Source organism: Filicampus tigris, chromosome 3, assembly GCF_054856515.1.
Source record: "Filicampus tigris isolate MCC_2025a chromosome 3, RoL_Ftig_1.0, whole genome shotgun sequence".
Taxonomy (NCBI): domain Eukaryota; kingdom Metazoa; phylum Chordata; class Actinopteri; order Syngnathiformes; family Syngnathidae; genus Filicampus; species Filicampus tigris.
In genome coordinates this window covers 23631913-23649177 of record NC_141219.1, presented here as the reverse complement: position 1 = coordinate 23649177, position 17265 = coordinate 23631913, and the positions used below count along the sequence as shown (strand labels likewise).

At 41.5% G+C, this 17265-nt stretch overlaps 2 protein-coding genes across 7 annotated transcripts; one reads left to right on the top strand and one right to left on the bottom strand.

Annotated features, from left to right (window-relative positions):
- Window positions 1-3954: 3954 nt before the first annotated feature.
- psma4 (proteasome 20S subunit alpha 4) lies at window positions 3955-7821 on the bottom strand. The gene is made up of 9 exons (XM_086026680.1): window positions 7684-7821; window positions 7267-7292; window positions 7145-7187; window positions 6807-6969; window positions 6631-6708; window positions 6438-6526; window positions 4537-4667; window positions 4272-4395; window positions 3955-4183 (listed from the first exon to the last, which is right to left on the bottom strand). The coding sequence occupies exons 2-9, from the start codon at window positions 7267-7269 to the stop codon at window positions 4029-4031; spliced, it is 786 nt and encodes a 261-aa protein (XP_085882806.1). The 5' UTR covers window positions 7270-7292; window positions 7684-7821; the 3' UTR covers window positions 3955-4028.
- Window positions 7822-8765: 944 nt separating this feature from the next.
- Window positions 8766-13685, top strand: slc25a44b (solute carrier family 25 member 44b). Of its 6 annotated transcripts, none has more exons than XM_086026819.1 (5): window positions 8766-8909; window positions 9465-9503; window positions 9601-10276; window positions 12051-12178; window positions 12297-13685. In XM_086026819.1, exons 3-5 carry the CDS (start codon window positions 9601-9603, stop codon window positions 12486-12488), a joined length of 996 nt encoding a protein of 331 aa, XP_085882945.1. In that variant the 5' UTR covers window positions 8766-8909; window positions 9465-9503; the 3' UTR covers window positions 12489-13685. The 6 variants fall into 6 exon arrangements, with proteins under 6 accessions (XP_085882945.1, XP_085882942.1, XP_085882943.1 ...); XM_086026817.1 differs by having other exon boundaries at window positions 8784-9031; XM_086026820.1 differs by having other exon boundaries at window positions 8855-8891.
- The last annotated feature ends 3580 nt before the right edge of the window (window positions 13686-17265 follow it).

Genomic DNA, 17265 nt, shown 5'->3' with positions numbered 1-17265 from the left:
TTGGGATTCAAAACTTGCCATAATGGATAGTGCTTGCTTTTATTGTCAATCCAAAATGTGCACTAGCAGGGCTATAATAGTGTTGGATTTTTCATCAAGGTTAGTTTTTATTTCATTTGGGCTTTTGTTTTTAAATTCAGTTAGTTTTAATCGTTTCATTGCAAGTTTGTTTGTTTTTATTTTTTGAAAAATACTTCATTTTAGTTGAGATTTTAATATTTTTATTACTAGTTTTTTTTTTAATATATGGAGTATTTGTCACTAAGTATTGTGTAATTAACTGACATATAGCAATTCCAAAATGAATACATTTAGAAGATATTAATTGACAAAGATAAAAACGAAGGACATTTTCTCTATTAAACTAATAATAGTTTTAAAAATGTAAAATCTAGTTTCAGTGAATGATCTTTTTTTTCTCAACAATTTTTTTTTAACTTTATGTCATTAGTGAAAATGTTTGCCAGAATCATATCCGGCTCTTGTGTGTGGATATTATTCAAATGCAAGTGTGCAACAACAATTAGAAAACAACATGCACTGTAGCAGCATTGTTAATAATAGTTACATTCAATAGATTCTGGGTTCATATCTCAGGTGGGGACTTTCTGTGTGATGTTTACATTGGGTTCTTTTCTTTTGCTTGCTTTTGTCCTGTTGCTTCTTCTCACGTTCCAAAATCCTGCATGATAGATTAATTGAAGAATCTAAATTGTGCATATGTGTGAATCGTTGTGCCCCGCGATCGATGGAAACCAGTCAAAGGTGTACTAGCCTATCTGCAATGAGGACAAGTGCAAAAGAAAACGGATGGATCAAGTCATCAACAATAGGAAAAATACAGCACCTTGTTGGAAAGTTTAAAAGCTGCAAACACAGTAAATCAGCTGTGGTGCTTCCTGCTTGCACGGTGCTCTGTCAGGAAGAAGTTTGTCCCTGAACTCTCGATATCTGAGAGCAAATCAAGATCGGAGTGGAAAACAAGCACAATTCTTGTATTTAGCATTTTCTTCTGTTTTTCTCCTGTGAGACTGAAGGAGAGACGGTCAGATGATCGCATTGCATTGTGGGGGTACTCCCACTCGTTCCTGTCTGCCTCATCCCCACTCCTCCCCCTTCTCTTTCATTTCACTCTTCCTCCCAGTGCCAGCGAGACAACATATACTGCCGGCCGCTTGTTTAGATAAGTTAATGCTGAGATGTCAGCCTTGATTCTGATGTATACCACCTGTCTTGGCCTCCGACTGACCTCGGTCTCCAGCTCCCCCCGCTGACATTCCAACACTTTTTTGGGGGTCTGTGTTTACAATACAACAGGCAGCCCCACGGTTCAGATCCGCTCCATCACAGCCAGTGTACAGTGGCAGGCCTTCCCGAAGAAGAGGAGCCTTCAAGAGAGCGAGCCTTCCCAAAATGAAAGTTAGCATGAGTGTTATGTTTTTACACAATTGGTCAGAAATAGCAAAGGACGGGGTGGTCAGTGCCGAGGGAGGTGTAGGGGGCCTCCGGTCACTCGCAACATGCCAAGATCCTCCCACTCAAGCTCATGTGAACACCATGACCTCACTGCCTCAGTCCTTTCAATGAATTAGGGATGTTGATTTACAGGCCATGAAAGACTTCAAAGCAAAGACTGGCGTCAATTAAAAGCAAGTTTTCAACTAAAGTTGTCACTTTAGAGTTTATGTTAGGCATTCATTACTTTACTACATCAATTTGGAGTTTCTACTCAGAAATGTGTTCATTTAGTTACATCACAGGCTGATGCGAGTGTGATTTGAAGAATATGTAACTTCAGCTTGGAGCCAAACAACGATGATGACATAACTGTGTTTGATTTTAGTTCATTTGGATGGAACTTCACTCTAATGGTAATAAAGTTGGTCAAACATACAGTTTATTATAATTATATGTTGAGCTTTGAGTAGAGGAAAAAAAGATGTTAAGCTTGTTATTTTGATTACTAATGATACCCCCCCCCCAAAAAAATGGCATGTTAATAGTCCTATATTTGTTATATAAATATTTTTTTCATAACCACTTTAATCATTAGAAGGGGATTTTTCATTGTCTAATAAGCGGTTAAGAAAATTGGTGGATGAAATCCTATTGATCCACTCTAGCCGAAAACTGACAGTTTTTCCATTACACTATACCTCAATTTCCCCCTCCCCTCAGGTTAAGAGTCTGGTGTCATGATTGTCATCCTAGACCAGTGATTCTCAACCAGCGTGTCGTGGCGCATTAGTCCATGTGCCGTGAGAGCAGGTGTGCTGCAGGAAGTTATCCAATGTCAATTATTTTGACAAAAATATATATATTCATATTTTAATATTTTATCATTTAAAAAATGTTTTTGATCATTAACTAAGCCAACCACTATAGTAACAGGCGAAACAATCAAATGCTCTCCCACTAGATGACAGAAGAGATATAATTAACCTGTATATCCACTTTTTGTGCGTTATTTTTACCATCTGAAATATGTGTCTTGACTCAATAAAGGTTGGGAAACAATGTACTAGACTTCACACAGTCCTTTCAATTTCACATAAATAACATCACCCGATCTGCATAGGCTACCTTCATTTACGTAACATCAATGACTCACACCCCACATTACTGACTGCCGTCCTTGTTCAATCTCTTCTGTATGGTCTCTCCCTCAAGTCACTCCAAAAATGACAACATCTCCAGAACTCTGCTGCTGCTCGTATAAGGACCCCCTTCGCCCACCTCACCACAACTCCACTGGCTCCCTGAACACCGGTACCACATTCAATACAAAACACTGATCTGCACCTTCAAGGCCATAACCTGGCTCCGCCATATCTCTCGGAGCCCCTTCACATTGCCACATACTTCCTCTCGCGACCTCAGATTTTCGTCCTCTCCGTTCCTTCTGCCCGTTTGACCAGTGACCACCGTCGGGAACAGAGCCTTCAGCCGCTCTGCCCCTGGTCTTTGGACCTTATTAACACCTGACCTCCGAAACACCGGCTCATTATCCCTCTTTAAAACGACTTGACTCAAAACACACTTATTCCGGACTGCTTATTCATTTAACGTTGCCCATATCATTTGCCGTTTTATGTCGTTTTTGTTTTTATTTATTTATTTTTGATTATGTTGTACGGTGACCTTGAGTGCCCCGGAAAGCGCCTATAAATAAAATACTTTGTTATTGTTATTATTGCGGATTTATATTTACATATAGGATTCCTTCATATTTCAGAAGTTGTATCCATGACAACATGGACCTGGTCCGTTTCAAAATTGTCTGACTGAACACTATCGCCATCATGTGGTAAGTAGAACACACGGCACATTAAAAACGACTTGAACTGACTAGTCGATCAAGTTTTTATATTTTGTAAAATGTAAACGATGTTTAAAAGAGGCCGGTATATATACTCACTTGCAAAACATTAGAAATATACATCTGTCTTTAAAGATGCCACACAAAAGCCACATTATCTTATCGTATTTTACAGGGTTTTTTTTCGTAGTTGATAATACAGGAGTTTTAACATCTTTTGCACCTCACGTGTAGTTGAAAAACTATTAACTGCTCATCTATTTTATTACATCCAGTCAATGCAATGTGTTTAGCACGAGGAAATGTTGAGGAAAAAAAGACGACTTCCAGGTAACATGTATCTCTGTTGCTTTGAACAACATGGTAATTACTAGTAACATTGTCCTTTAGCTGAACAACTATTTCCCCCCACATTTATTAAGTAAAGCACAGACGGCAAACTCCGGTTCTCGAGGGCCGCTATCTCGGAATGATCAGCGCATCAACAAGCTCTGCTGGAGCCTGATAACAATCTTGAGCATTTGAATCAGGTGTGTTGGAGGAGGGAAACATCTAAAACATGCAGAATAGCAAGCAGCCCCCGAGGACCAGTTTGACACATGCGATAAAGGATACATAAAGTCATGACCACAATGTAACCATTTCCAAACTTTTAATGTAAAAGACAAAACAATACAAGGTTATCTGACATGAAGAAATGTCATTTTGCTCATTTATCCTTTTCTTTCTGCTCCTTCTCCTTTTTGTCTTTCTCAGCCTTAGCCTCCTCAGCCTCGTGTCTCTTGATGAGCTCTTCCACCTCTTTCTGTTTCAACACCTTGATCTTGGTTTTGCCGTCCTCCCGTGTCAGGGTGGCAATCTCCACTGAAAAAAAGACAACAAACATGAAACCATTTTGTCTGCTGGAAACCTCGTATGATGTATAATCCGGGCGTGGGTGTTTTGAGCTCACCTTTCTCTGCAGAAAGCTTGCTGACATCCATCGTTTTGTTGAGAACTTTGATGGCCAGAGCCAAAGCCGAGGACAGCGTCATCTCTCCCTCTTTGTAGTCTTGCTTCAACATGGAAACTGCGGCCTGAGTGAGGTCCAAGACAAAAAAACAAAACAAATGCATGCAGAAGGGAACCTAACAATGCGTTGTGTGCAATGTCGCCAAAAAGGACTTTTCTGCTCTGAGACAGATGTCAGTTGAAAATGTGCAGTCTTTAGAGCTTACGGCGCTGTTGTTGCCGATGCACGTTGCCTTCCAGCCACCGTAGTTGCCACTGGGGTCACTTTGGTACAACTGGAAGCCGTAGTGTTTGTCCCAGCCCATGTACAATAGAGACACACCAAATGGCCTCTTGCCTGTGAATGGAAGCCATAGATGACAAAGACAAAATGAATCGATTGCAAAAGACAATTCTACTATTTGAGTGTAGTGTCCCGCCCCCGACTACCAAGTTGCGGCTCATCGTTCACACCCCGTGCTATATCGCAGGTTTTCAATACTACTTACAAACATAAAGACTATGAACATTTTGTCATACGCAATGGATGGTTTACCACGTTGTGCCACAACATGTCGGGCAGCACGGAGGTCTACTGGAAGAGATGCAGCGCAAGTAAAAATATTCATTGTTCCCTGGGAGTACTGTTATCTGCTGTTTGAATGCGTTGTCTGATGTCATCGAAATATGTCAATCAATGAAATATATACTGTATTTCCTGGACTATAAAACGCTCCTTTTTCCTAGATTTTGAACCATGCGGCTTATATAAAGGTCCGTCTTATGTTTTTTTTTAGGGATGCTCCGATCGATCGGGCACCGATAATGATGGGCCGATTTTCGTGAAAAATTACGTGATCAGCATATTCGATCAAAGCCTTTTATTGCCGATCAAAAAATCTGATCACTCATGCGTGTGACCGGTCACGAGGCAGCCAAAGTTCATATGAGCCTACTTGGGGAAATGGGCAAACGACAAAAAAATTACTCCAAACACTTCAAACGCGCCACTTGTTATCCAACTGCGCAGGAGGTTTTTCAACAGGAGATACAGCGTGAGTTCTACTAGTACGACAAAAGATGAGACAGAGTAGCGTGAGCAGCGTCAGAGCCAGCACACCGGCGAGAGACGTCAGCAAGTCGCTTGACAGTTCGCTGCTGCATGAGTACATAGCTTCAGTTGTGCGAAAGCTAATGCAAATAAATATTCAGTCACTGCATGCTCTCTTCTATGGAGCCGCCTTCATTAATTGCCTGCACAACGCGTTTCACGTGCTTACCAGTAGTCACATTGTGCAGGCATATTCTGCCCTCTAGCAGTTCAACACGTGTTACCATGGATAATGCCACGGGAGTCAGCCATTTCACCACACTGACAAAAACACCAGCCTGTCTTGTGTGTATAACCCGGGATAATTTTGGTAACTAACTGTTCACATTTATTACCTTATTGCTTTGCTTGCAAAGTATGTCCTTGTGTGGGCCATCTTTAGACCGTAAAAATCTCTACCAGCGTATACATTTAAACGACCCGGAAGTGGACTTCTTTGTTTCCTCTTAAGATAACCTTGCGTTTACGTCTTAAATTAAAACACAAACGTTTTGCAATAAAACGCAATAGTATTGCGTTACTACTCAATCTAAAATATTCTCTTGATGTCCCCTGGTTTGCTCCAGTTGGCATTATCATCATCTTCATCACATCACATCGGGCTTGTGTTGCAGCTAAATGCTACCTTGGTTAAACAATTGTAAACAATTCAATCCAATCACGATACTCCCTGCTGGTAAGCGGATGTGCAAAGGAAATTAGCCAGCTAATGATCTTTAAATAATGTTTATGAGTGCACAGTTTTTTTGGTTTTTTTTTGCGGCGGCAGCGGGGTGGGGTGGACCGACGGAACGCAAGGACGGAAGCGCTTTAAAAGGACGAGGACGGACGGGGTCGGGGCGATAATTTTTATGAATAAGGACGGGGGCACGAGGCCGGAAGGGTACCCAGGCCGTGGGCAGAGGACGAACTGGTAAAAAAGGGTCAGATGCCGAGCTCTGGTAATTTGCAAATGTAATAACAGTTGGGCCTGATGAAAATCATTCAGATTCATAAAGGTACACACAAGCTTCCTACCTCCAAACTGAGTGTAGGCCTGCTTGATGTCACACAGTGCTGTCACCAACTGCTCACATGGGATTGGCTCCTGGTACTGCAATAAATACCTGAAGAGGGAAAAAAATGCTTGACTCAAAGCAATGTTTCAGACTTAAGCGATGGAACACTTGTAACAATCAAAGGTGAAACATAAGACTTCTCTGAGCCTTACCTCTGTGCAATTAACCGCAGTTCATTTGTCAGCACATTAGCATCTGATGTGATACCTGCAACACTGCAAGCCATGTCTCTGGAAAAAAATACACACACACAGGAATATGTATGATGATTATCCTTTATCCTTGAACCTACAACAAGGTGGTAAACAATGACAGCTCATGCACTCACTCATTGAGCTTGTAGATCTTCTCAGAGAAAAAGACCTCGTCCAGCAGTTTGTGGATGTTGCGTCTCTCTGCTGCTAGCAGCACCCCATCGTTTGCCAGAATCCCGAGGCACGTTCCGGCATGGCCGATTGCTTCCATTGCGTATTCCACCTGATAAAGGCGGCCTAGAAAGTGCAGATTTAGTTGGAGAAAAGAACTCTTACAGACTCAACATCACGGCTGTGCAGAATGCCAAGAGAGAAAACATCAACTATAACTATTAACAGACGTGCTATCCACCACAATGCACCAAATACCAACTACAGTATTATTAGCAAACACAAAGAAAAATACACTTGCCTTCAGGAGAAAATATGGTTGTCCTGGAATCATATCTGCGAGACTAAACATCACACAGGAACACAAATTAGTCGCCAAACGTACAAAAGAACATCTAATGAATACATAATGATGTAAGTTACCATTTTTCGGCGACAAAGTAACAACCCTGTCGAAAACAATTGAAAAGTTAGGTAGGAGAGGTCAGAGGCAGAAGAAAGTGATTAAACATTTACACACGTTTATGCACATAGCTCGAGCATTCTAATGCCTGTGGTTTTAATTGCGCCACCTTTGTTCTATACCTAAGTAAAGGACTTCACTAATAATATATTTTAACACGCATTACACACACATTGTATGGAGCAATGATGAACTACTGTGTCTCGGCGTGACAGCTAGCTAACTCAACAGAATGAATCTGCAATATCGAAGCTAAGCTACCTAGCATGCTACTTCATAATAAAAGATTACGAACACGAGTCAAGCATTTCTAACTCAAAGCACGTAGTCAAAAAAAAAAGTTATCAGTGTTCCTGACAACGTATTGTTTATAGTACCTTAGATGGAAAAGTGCAAGTTGTTGTATTATCCAACGTTGATAATTCTTGTACTTTCTGTTTAGCTCTTCCTCGCATCCAGCACCGGCGTGAGAGTGACGCTTCACTGAAACCGTGGCCCACAACAGCGCCACCTGTCTGTGGGAGGACAACACCACACGATTTTAATATGCAGTACATACAGAGAGCGACAGCGCCAGGAACGAATTTGTACGTAAGTCGGAACGCGTCGTAGTCTATAAAGAGCCAACCAACGCTAAAGTGAAATGATGATTACTTGTTTTATGCTATTACTATGAATTAACACAAAAACTGCTGTAACAACAACGTCATTGCGTGCCGTAAGAAATGTCAGGATCGTCGAGGACCACCTTATGATATAGTAAAAAAAAAGTCATCAGTGACTACTTTGCTTAAATGTGCAGCCATGGAATAGTTTGTGGAAATAATTGATTGATAATATATACAAACATCTTCTTTTGAAATAAATGCTTCTAGTGCCGTCAATTGCGCCGGTTTTTAATGACTCTATGTGTTTCCGGTAATTTAAAACAGAGGTGAATACTGAATGAAGCAAACTACCGATTCTCACACGCGCCATTTTGAATGTTAGGATGGATATCCGCGCCGAAGTGACGTTGCTCATGAAACACGTCAGAACACGTCACAGCAAGTAAACGGATTTGATTTGACGGTTCCTTTTGAACCGAGGCCGAGCCTCCTCTCCATACCGACTTTTTAGTGGGTGTGGCTTGACAGCCCCGTCAGAAATCTGTGGCCCAAGTGAAAGCCATCCAGCATTTTAATATTTGCTATTCTAAAATATACACAGATTGATGCTCCTGTTACTACAGCTTTCATGTTTGATATTGTTTTACATGTAAATAGCTTGTTCTAATACAGTTAACAGTATAATAACACATAATTAACAAAAGTCGAAAATGGATTCTGAAATTAAATTGCACAAACCATTTTATTGAATTCCTGTGTAGAATCAGACGTTCAACGTGTACAAGTCTGTATTTTTCTGATTATAAAATGAACAACGGAAGTACGAGTCACTCTAGATGGCGATATGGTGTTTACCGGCGCACTAGTTGAGAGTGAAGAAAAGAAGAGAAACAAGGACGCGTGTCCTGATTGGTTGTGACATGAGCACGCCAGCACGGTATTTGGAATGGAAGCTGGAAGTTGAGACGAGATCGGAGGTCGCCAAGCCAACTTTGGCAAGCTTTTATCTTTTCAACTGTTCGATGACGTGACTCCCATTAGCACATTTAAATCGGACGTTGACGTGGTGTTTCAAGTCGTTCAGGACATGGATTTAACGTAAACACCTGTTCGCAGAGTACGTGTTTTTAACGGAAATTCTGACGGCCATGCTAACCGTGATGCTAATATAATGTAACTGCTGTAGTTCAGTCCTGTATTTGGAATTGTATTTCGAATTTTAGAACATGTTAAGCCTCGTTCGGGCGTCATACTAGATTAAGTGTTCTTAATAACGGTTCTGCCTCAGGGGCTATAACAACAAAGCTGCAGGCCGAACAACCACATTATCGCGAATATATGCTGTAAAAAATAATCACAGGCTGCGTTGACTTTTTCTGACCGTATTATTATGCTTAATTTTCATGGTTAGCTGAAATGTAACATGCCCGTTTTTTGTCATTGCTATGTACGAAGCTATTCAAACATCAGCCAATATTGATCAGCATAAAATCCACACTATAGTCCCTGACTTAGCTAATGTATGAAATGTATTTTCTTGACTTCATTAGGGTTGCGTGTGAGCTGCAGCCTGCCTCAGCTGACTTTGGGTGAGAAACGGGGGTACACGCTGGACCGGTTCGCCGGCTAATCGCAAACCACTGTGCGGTGGAAGATCATCAGCTGCTTGAAATGCTCTTCCACTAGATGTCAGACATGAGTCATTCCAATGACGATGCTCCTACAGCCGGCACCATGCAGCAAAAGAGGAACATCCAGATCATTGAGTGGGAGGACTTGGACAAAAAGAAGTTCTACTCATTTGGCGTGTTCATCACTATGAGCATCAGGGCCACAGTCTACCCTGCCACCCTCATTCGGACTCGGCTGCAGGTGCAGCGCGGCAAATCGCTTTATGGCGGCACCTTCGATGCCTTTGTAAAGATCCTGCGGGCAGAGGGCGTTCGGGGCCTGTACCGCGGCTTCATGGTCAACACCTTCACCCTCATCTCTGGCCAGGCGTACATAACCACCTATGAGCTGGTGAGGAAGTATGTCTCCAAGTATAGCGATGACAACACGGTCAAGTCGGTGGTGGCTGGCGGCCTGGCTTCCATGGTGGCTCAGAGCATCACTGTCCCCATAGATGTGGTGTCACAGCAGCTGATGATGCAGGGCCAAGGGGAGCACCTGAGCCGCTTTCGCCCTAACACCCACTCGGAGAGCGGCAAACCCAAACGAGTGTTCGGCCAAACCAGGAGCATAGTGGCCCAAATATTTGCTGCTGATGGTTTGCGGGGTTTCTACAGGGGAGCCCTTGCTTCTTTACTCACCTACATCCCAAACAGTGCAGTCTGGTGGCCTTTTTATCATTTTTATGCAGGTAAGCCTAAATTCACACGTTCAAGAATACATGAGCCACAGAACGTTAGACATATTTGGCGTTGGGATGAAATTTCACAACCTCAAGTGAATGACAGAATAACCTTCACAGATGAACTTAGTTTGACCTCTAAACTTTTGACGCAAATGTTTCTGTTCAAATTTTCAGTACTATTTGCACAAATTGCCGCTCTCTTAACAATTAGCTGAACTGCAAAATTCACAAGGGGTGTTTGAGCCATGAATCAGGTAGTTCGAGACTTGAGTGCAAGTTAGGGCTGTGCAATTAATTAAAATTCAATTACAATTACGATTATTATACTCCACGATTACAAAATTGGCATCATCGTAAAAAACAATTAATATGCATTTATATCCAACGCACTGTTTACAAAAGGAAATCATACATGTGGAACTTAAAAAAAAAAAAAAAAAAAGTGTTTCAAATAAATTGTCTTTATATTTTTTATGTTAAAACATTTTCTTGTTTTGTACCAAAAAAATAAATGATCGTTTGAATAATCGTGATTTCAATTACTACCAAAATAATTGGGATTAATATTTTTTTCATAATCGTGCAGCCCGAGTGCATTTTTTTACCTACATGCACTTGTGCATCTAGTAAATTTCCTATTCTTGATTACTTTTATGTTCCTGACAAACCTCCGCTCAACATTTAATCCCATTTATCAGTAATACACAGTTGTTAAAATGAGTGGTCATGTGAATATTTCAACATCAGTTTTTCATGTGGCATATTCAATTAGTTTACCACAGGTGTGCCCATGTCCGGTCCTTCTCAAGAGTGCCTATCCAGCCTGTTTTAGGTGGATCCCTATTCCAACACACCTGATTCAAATGATCAGCTCATTACTAAGCATAACAATCCTGATGATTTGAATCAGGTGTGTTGGAATAGGGCTACACCTAAAACAGGCTGGATAAGGTCTCTTGAGGACCGGACTTGGGCACGCCTGGTTTACAGTTTCCGTTACACGAAATGCTCAATTAGCAGACATTTCAAGTTGCCGTCTCCACTTTCCACATTATAATATTTCCATACTGCACACATAGTTGCAGTGTCATAGTTGCATGACGCTAGCTTCACGTTAGCTTGCCATGACAACGACCAGAACATTTTTACCTGTTTTTACCTCCGCTTTTTCCAGCTGTGTTGCAATGTTGCTTAGTATAAAACGTATGTTGTATACAGGTAAATATATTTTGGGGGGCAATATCTGTGTACCTCTGGATTATTTCAGTGCTTTGTAGACCATGAAACTAAATGCATACACATTTCTTTAAAAGCTAATCTTTTTTCCCCCAAATTTCAATCATCTGAAAATGACGTGATCAGGCCCGATTTCTGATCACATGATCGATATAGTATAAAGCCATCTCTTGATTGTATTGGTGAGAAGAGCAGTTTGGGCAGTAGAATAGCTCGTTTGTATTTCTGCAGTCATTAGGTTTTTTTTTGTGTGAATTAATTTGTAATGAAGGATTTTCGAGGCATTTGAAGTGCTCGTTCCACGTTTTAGAAAATTCCACAAAGATAGCAGTCACTTTGCTACTGAAAGAATCAAGGAATGGCATAGAAGAAATTCCCTTGGGATTTATTAGTCATCTTGAGTTCACCTGCAAGGGTCACAGTGCATTTCATGTTCATCCTGAATTTTCACCCGAAGGCCAAATATCCCCAACTTTTTTTGTGAGTCCTGTATGTTTAGTGCTGCACGAAAGGGGATGATCTTCCTCCCATGTGTGTGCTACAGAGCAGCTGTCAAATCTGGCCCCCTCCGACTGCCCTCATCTGGTCCTGCAGGCCATGGCCGGTCCACTCGCAGCGGCCACCGCCTCCACCGTCACTAACCCAATGGATGTCATAAGAGCCCGAGTGCAGGTAAGTTCCCAGGTCAAGACGGATACAAAACATAGCTGCGCGTGTCTGAATGGGTCCAATTAATACATTGTTAATTAGTGATTGTAAATTTAGCTGAGTGCTTTTGTGTTGTGTTCAGGTTGAAGGTCGCAGTTCAATCACCGAGACCTTCAGGCAGCTGATCAAGGAGGAGGGCTTCTGGGGAATGACCAAAGGGCTTTCGGCCCGCATCATTTCATCTACCCCCACCGCCATCGTCATGGTGGTGGGCTACGAGAGCCTCAAAAAACTGAGTTTGCGGCCAGAGCTGGTGGACTCTAGACACTGGTAGCAACGACCCGTCACGGGGACCGTGGCCTGCACTGATTCACAAGGTCTGTCGTAACTTCTGTTTTTTTTTTTATGGGACACACACTCCTATGCTGGTGATGATCAAGATAGGACACAAAAACAAGATTACCTCACTTTTTTTTCTTTTTTTAAAACAATAGAATAATTAAGAGGTGATTGCAGCCTGATTTTATTCCTTGATTCTGAGCTTGAACTGTATTTATGCAGTTGTAGGGAGAGTTGCTGTCCTCTCCTGTAAGTATTTGTACATCAAATAGTGTGCCCACATCCAAACCTGTTTTTTGTCAGCTTCTATTCAATTGTCTGTGGTCTTCTGTTTTGTTTTTTTCCCCGCATTTTCCCAGGAAATCAAGACACAAGATTATTTTTTCCCCCGTGGTACAGTAATTAAAGTGTGTATTTGTTCTCCTTAATAATTCATGACAAATAGCAAATTCCATGCAACTCGCAAACATAATATATTTGTCATTGTATTTTATGGTTTTAAGCACAAAATAAACGGTGCATTTACTCTTGATGTCTTAAACAATGTATTATAAGTAATGTATTCATTTTTATTGTATTTGGGTGTTGCCCTTTCTTGAAAATGGGCAGTTAACAACTGTCACAATTTGCCTTTTAAATTGGTGTGATTTTGTGCAGTTTTGGGGACAGTGGCAATTTTTAACAAACTACTGTACAGTATATTGATTAGATGTATGTAGTCAGGTTGCACTGTGTCACGTGAATTGAGCAAGTTCTCAAGAATTTACTAAGATTTCATTCATGAAAGTTGCTATACTTAAACAAGAAATGTTAGTACATTTTGGGGATTATTTGAATAATGTATCTATTGAAAATTAATCATTCTGTGTCAAAATGTGTTTGAATTATAATCTGAACAATGCATTACTAAATTCTGAGAACAAGCAGTGTGATGTGGCTGCAGATATTTATATGTACAAATTCTCTGCATGCTCACACTTCCATGATGACAATTCACTTTTGTCCATACTACTGAATATTATACAGTTCATAAAATATGTTAAATAATGTATCAGAAGTCATTGTTTTATATCATGAGATCATTTTGCTTTTGAGTGTCTATGCATCACTTACTGTTTGTCAAAGGCACCCTTTGCTAAACTTGGTTGGAGTCAGTATCAAATCTCAAATAAAAACAACCTAATGTAAAGTATTTTATTGATCATCAAACGTTCGGGTAAAAAAAAAAGACATTTGGAGTCATGTTGTCTGCAACAAATGTGTGTCTTTATCATATCACCACCCAATGTAAGGTTAATGCCAGACTTGCATAAATTAAATTAGCGTAAGTAATTACCAGAATCTGCCAATTTTCTTGTATTTCTGTAAGGTCAATACAACTTTAAAGGGCCACTTGGATGAGATGAACATTGGCACTTATATAATAGGTTTGCATGTAAAAATGACATCCGCACTGAAATGGTGCCAATCCTCATCCAAATAAATGTGGATGAAATGTACGTCTACTCATTCCCACTTCAGTCTCTGTAAATATATTGACTGTTGCTTTGTGCCCCGTCCATACTAACCATGATCAACAAGGAAGCAGTGTGCATTCTTCCGAGCATACATCTATGTAGCTCTGCTCACTTCCACATTTCCTCATTCTGATATAAATCAGCAACGGAGAGGTTAATCCTTTTGATATGTTGAAGTGGTCATAGGTAGGGAAGTCCACATGAATTTTGGTGCCAATTGATCACCGTTTTTGGACGTTCTAAGCAATGAAAGTACAATGATTTCCAATGGAGAGTTTGTTCCGACCGAAACGTGGAGAGAGCGAGGGGGGCGTGGCAATATTCCTCATTAAAAGGAGGCATTTTTCAAGTCGTCACTTATTTCCTAATTTCTCCAAAATGAATAGAAAATGGAAAATAGAAAAGAAAATAACTAATTAGTTTCCCGATCAAAAAATATATATATACTGAGCTTGTTAGTGAAAAATGGGCCATCTTGGCTGTCTACCTCCTTTAAAGGGAAGTCAACTCGAACATCTTTTTTTCAAGAATATGTTCTATGCAAGCCTACTAGTTGAAACACGGCATTCTGATTATTTTTACGTTTGTGGAATAAGTGTTAATCCATTAATTTTTAGCCATTTCCGGGGTCGGCCATTTTGTCTTCTGTCGACTAAAAATGACATCACAACTGTTCACAACGACTAATCACGGCTCAGATTCAGAAAACAGGTCAGCCTTGATTGGTCGTTGTCAGCAGTTGTGATGTCATTTTCAGTCGACAGAAGGCAAAAGAGATGGCTAAAAACGAGTGCATTTTGCTGCTTAATTTATATTCCACAAAGGCAAAATGAATCAGAATGCCGTGTTTCAACTAGTGGGCCTGCTGGGAACATATGCTTGAAAAAAATATGTTTGGTTTGACTTCCATTTTAAGGCTCTTAAAGCCCTTTTCACTGTGAACTTGCAGCACGCCGTTGTCAACGACATTCATTGTTTTTGTGGTGAGGGGCGGCAACACAGAATGGAGAGTTGCTGGGCGGCGCTGCGCGTACTCTGACGTCCACCATGACGGCAAATCCCCTAGGATTGACACTTTTTTTGTCATCGTGACGTCAAAATGCGTTTCCAATCGCAGAGGGGTTGGCAAGCGATTTACTTCTATTTTGGTGGATTTATTTTACAAGTCACGGCATGAGGACAATGGAGGAAGCCTGGATAAATAAAGTGCATTTACTGTAACACTAAAAGATACATCTCGTCTCCTCTTGACTTTCTTTTTTTTTTTAATGAGCAAAGACATGATCTTTGTTTTGTAACAATGAAATATACGTTTTGTAAATCAGTATGAAAAGCCTCACTTTTTACTTCCTGGTCGGCCGCCACGTCAGCACTTCCGAATGTGGGCAAACTGTTGCGCGTCGTATCAAGGGCTTGTCCGAGCGCGGCGATGGAACAGATTATATTCGGCAAGCGAGGTACCAGCAAATGAGATCGAAGGGGAAAAAAAACGTCGAGTAGTGTTGCCTACCAAGTTCACGTTCAAAATGGGAGGGGAAAAAAATCAGAGCATCATAAAAATCTGAAGTTCAACACAGGACGTTTTAACAGTTTTTGTTGAATGTAATGGCAACCCCACAAAACAAAAACAAAACAAAAAAACCCAGCAACACCAGCACAACACACACATAATAGTCATTCTTATTGGAATTAGTATGCTCCCTGTAAAAGAAAGCAAATCAGTTGAATTTCCAGAATACATATGTGTCGTGGCGCATGGTCAGGATGGTACCACCTCTGCCTCAATCTGAGCCAGGAAAAACCATGTTAATGGTGCACGGCTTCACCCTCCTGAGATGCCGGATGGTGGACTCTGACAAATGAGTCCTGTCAGCAGAGTGGGCATTCGTCTATGCTGTTAGTCCGTCTATGAGTTCCCGTCTATATTTCACCGGTCGGGCCGAGTCAGCCAACCAACTTTACTGGTAACACGTCACAAACAAATAAAAAAATAAACAGTGTTGTATACCTTTCGGTCCCACAGATGCAATGACATGTGCCCCATTTTTTCCCATTCCACCGTCCATCACGCTGTGCGTGTGTATGTCTGTTTTTAGTTTATATATTTTTCTTTATTTGGCAGCGTGTCTGTTTGCGCGGTGCCTGCGTGTGACGTGAAATTTACATTCTCGACGCCGATTGGCTGTCGCCGACGGGGGACGGAGTGCGACCACGTGGGTCGAACAGAAATAGAACAGTTATAGACGGCTAGACGATGCTCAGCTTTGCCTGTCAGAACCCTCACATTACGTTTGGCTGTGCAAGGTCGGACCGACATCTTTCCCCACCATCGGAGCCAACACACCACCAGGTGGTGATGGGTTGACACGTCTGTCTCGCTCTTCACCAGAGTGTCCAAGACATGCGGCCCAAAGTCTGATGACCTGACTCCAAAGTCCATCATCAAACTGTGCCAAGACTGTCCTAGTGCCAAGTGCAAGTACAGTATGGACACCCTTATGTCTGAACATGTTTTGTTATGGACAAGCGTGACGAGCACTGAAGTCCAATGATAGAACACTGTTCGGGTTCTGGTCGGGGTGGGCATTTCTCCTGATCCGTCTCTCTCCTCATCCGGAGGTCCCGCTGTCATTGCCCAAGTGAGCATTGAAGTCCTCCAGAAGAATGAGGGAGTCTCCAGCAGGAGCGCTACAAGGGCTAGGTTCACACCGCAGGCAAATGCGACCCAGAACGGATTTTTTTGCCCATATGCGACCTGTATCTGATTTTTTTTATGACAGTCTGAACGGCTCAATTCCGATTTTTCCAAATGCGACCTGGGTCGCTTTCATATGTGGTCCTAGATCGGATACGTATCTGATCTTTTCCAATGCGTTCGTGGTCTGAACGGCCAGGTCACATATATCCGACATTGACGTCATCCGGAGCCCAAAATGCGCTCGCTCCGCGCAGGCAGAGGGAAACTGCTGGCAGCAGGGGATCGAATCTACAAAGTTGTTTTGAGTAAACTATTGACTTTATATTTTATTTTAATTTAATCCACCTTGAAACATTTATGGCGATAATTCAGCCACGGCTCAGATCGATAATTCGATTCTGTGACGTAATCGTTATTGATGTCTCCGTGAAATGAGATATTAAAGCCTCGCCTCATAATTTCCCCCAAATACTGTATTTATTTCTACGTGCTACCTAATTGCTTGACTGTATAAATGCCCCGACACGCTGGACCACATTTACTTCCGCAAACACAAG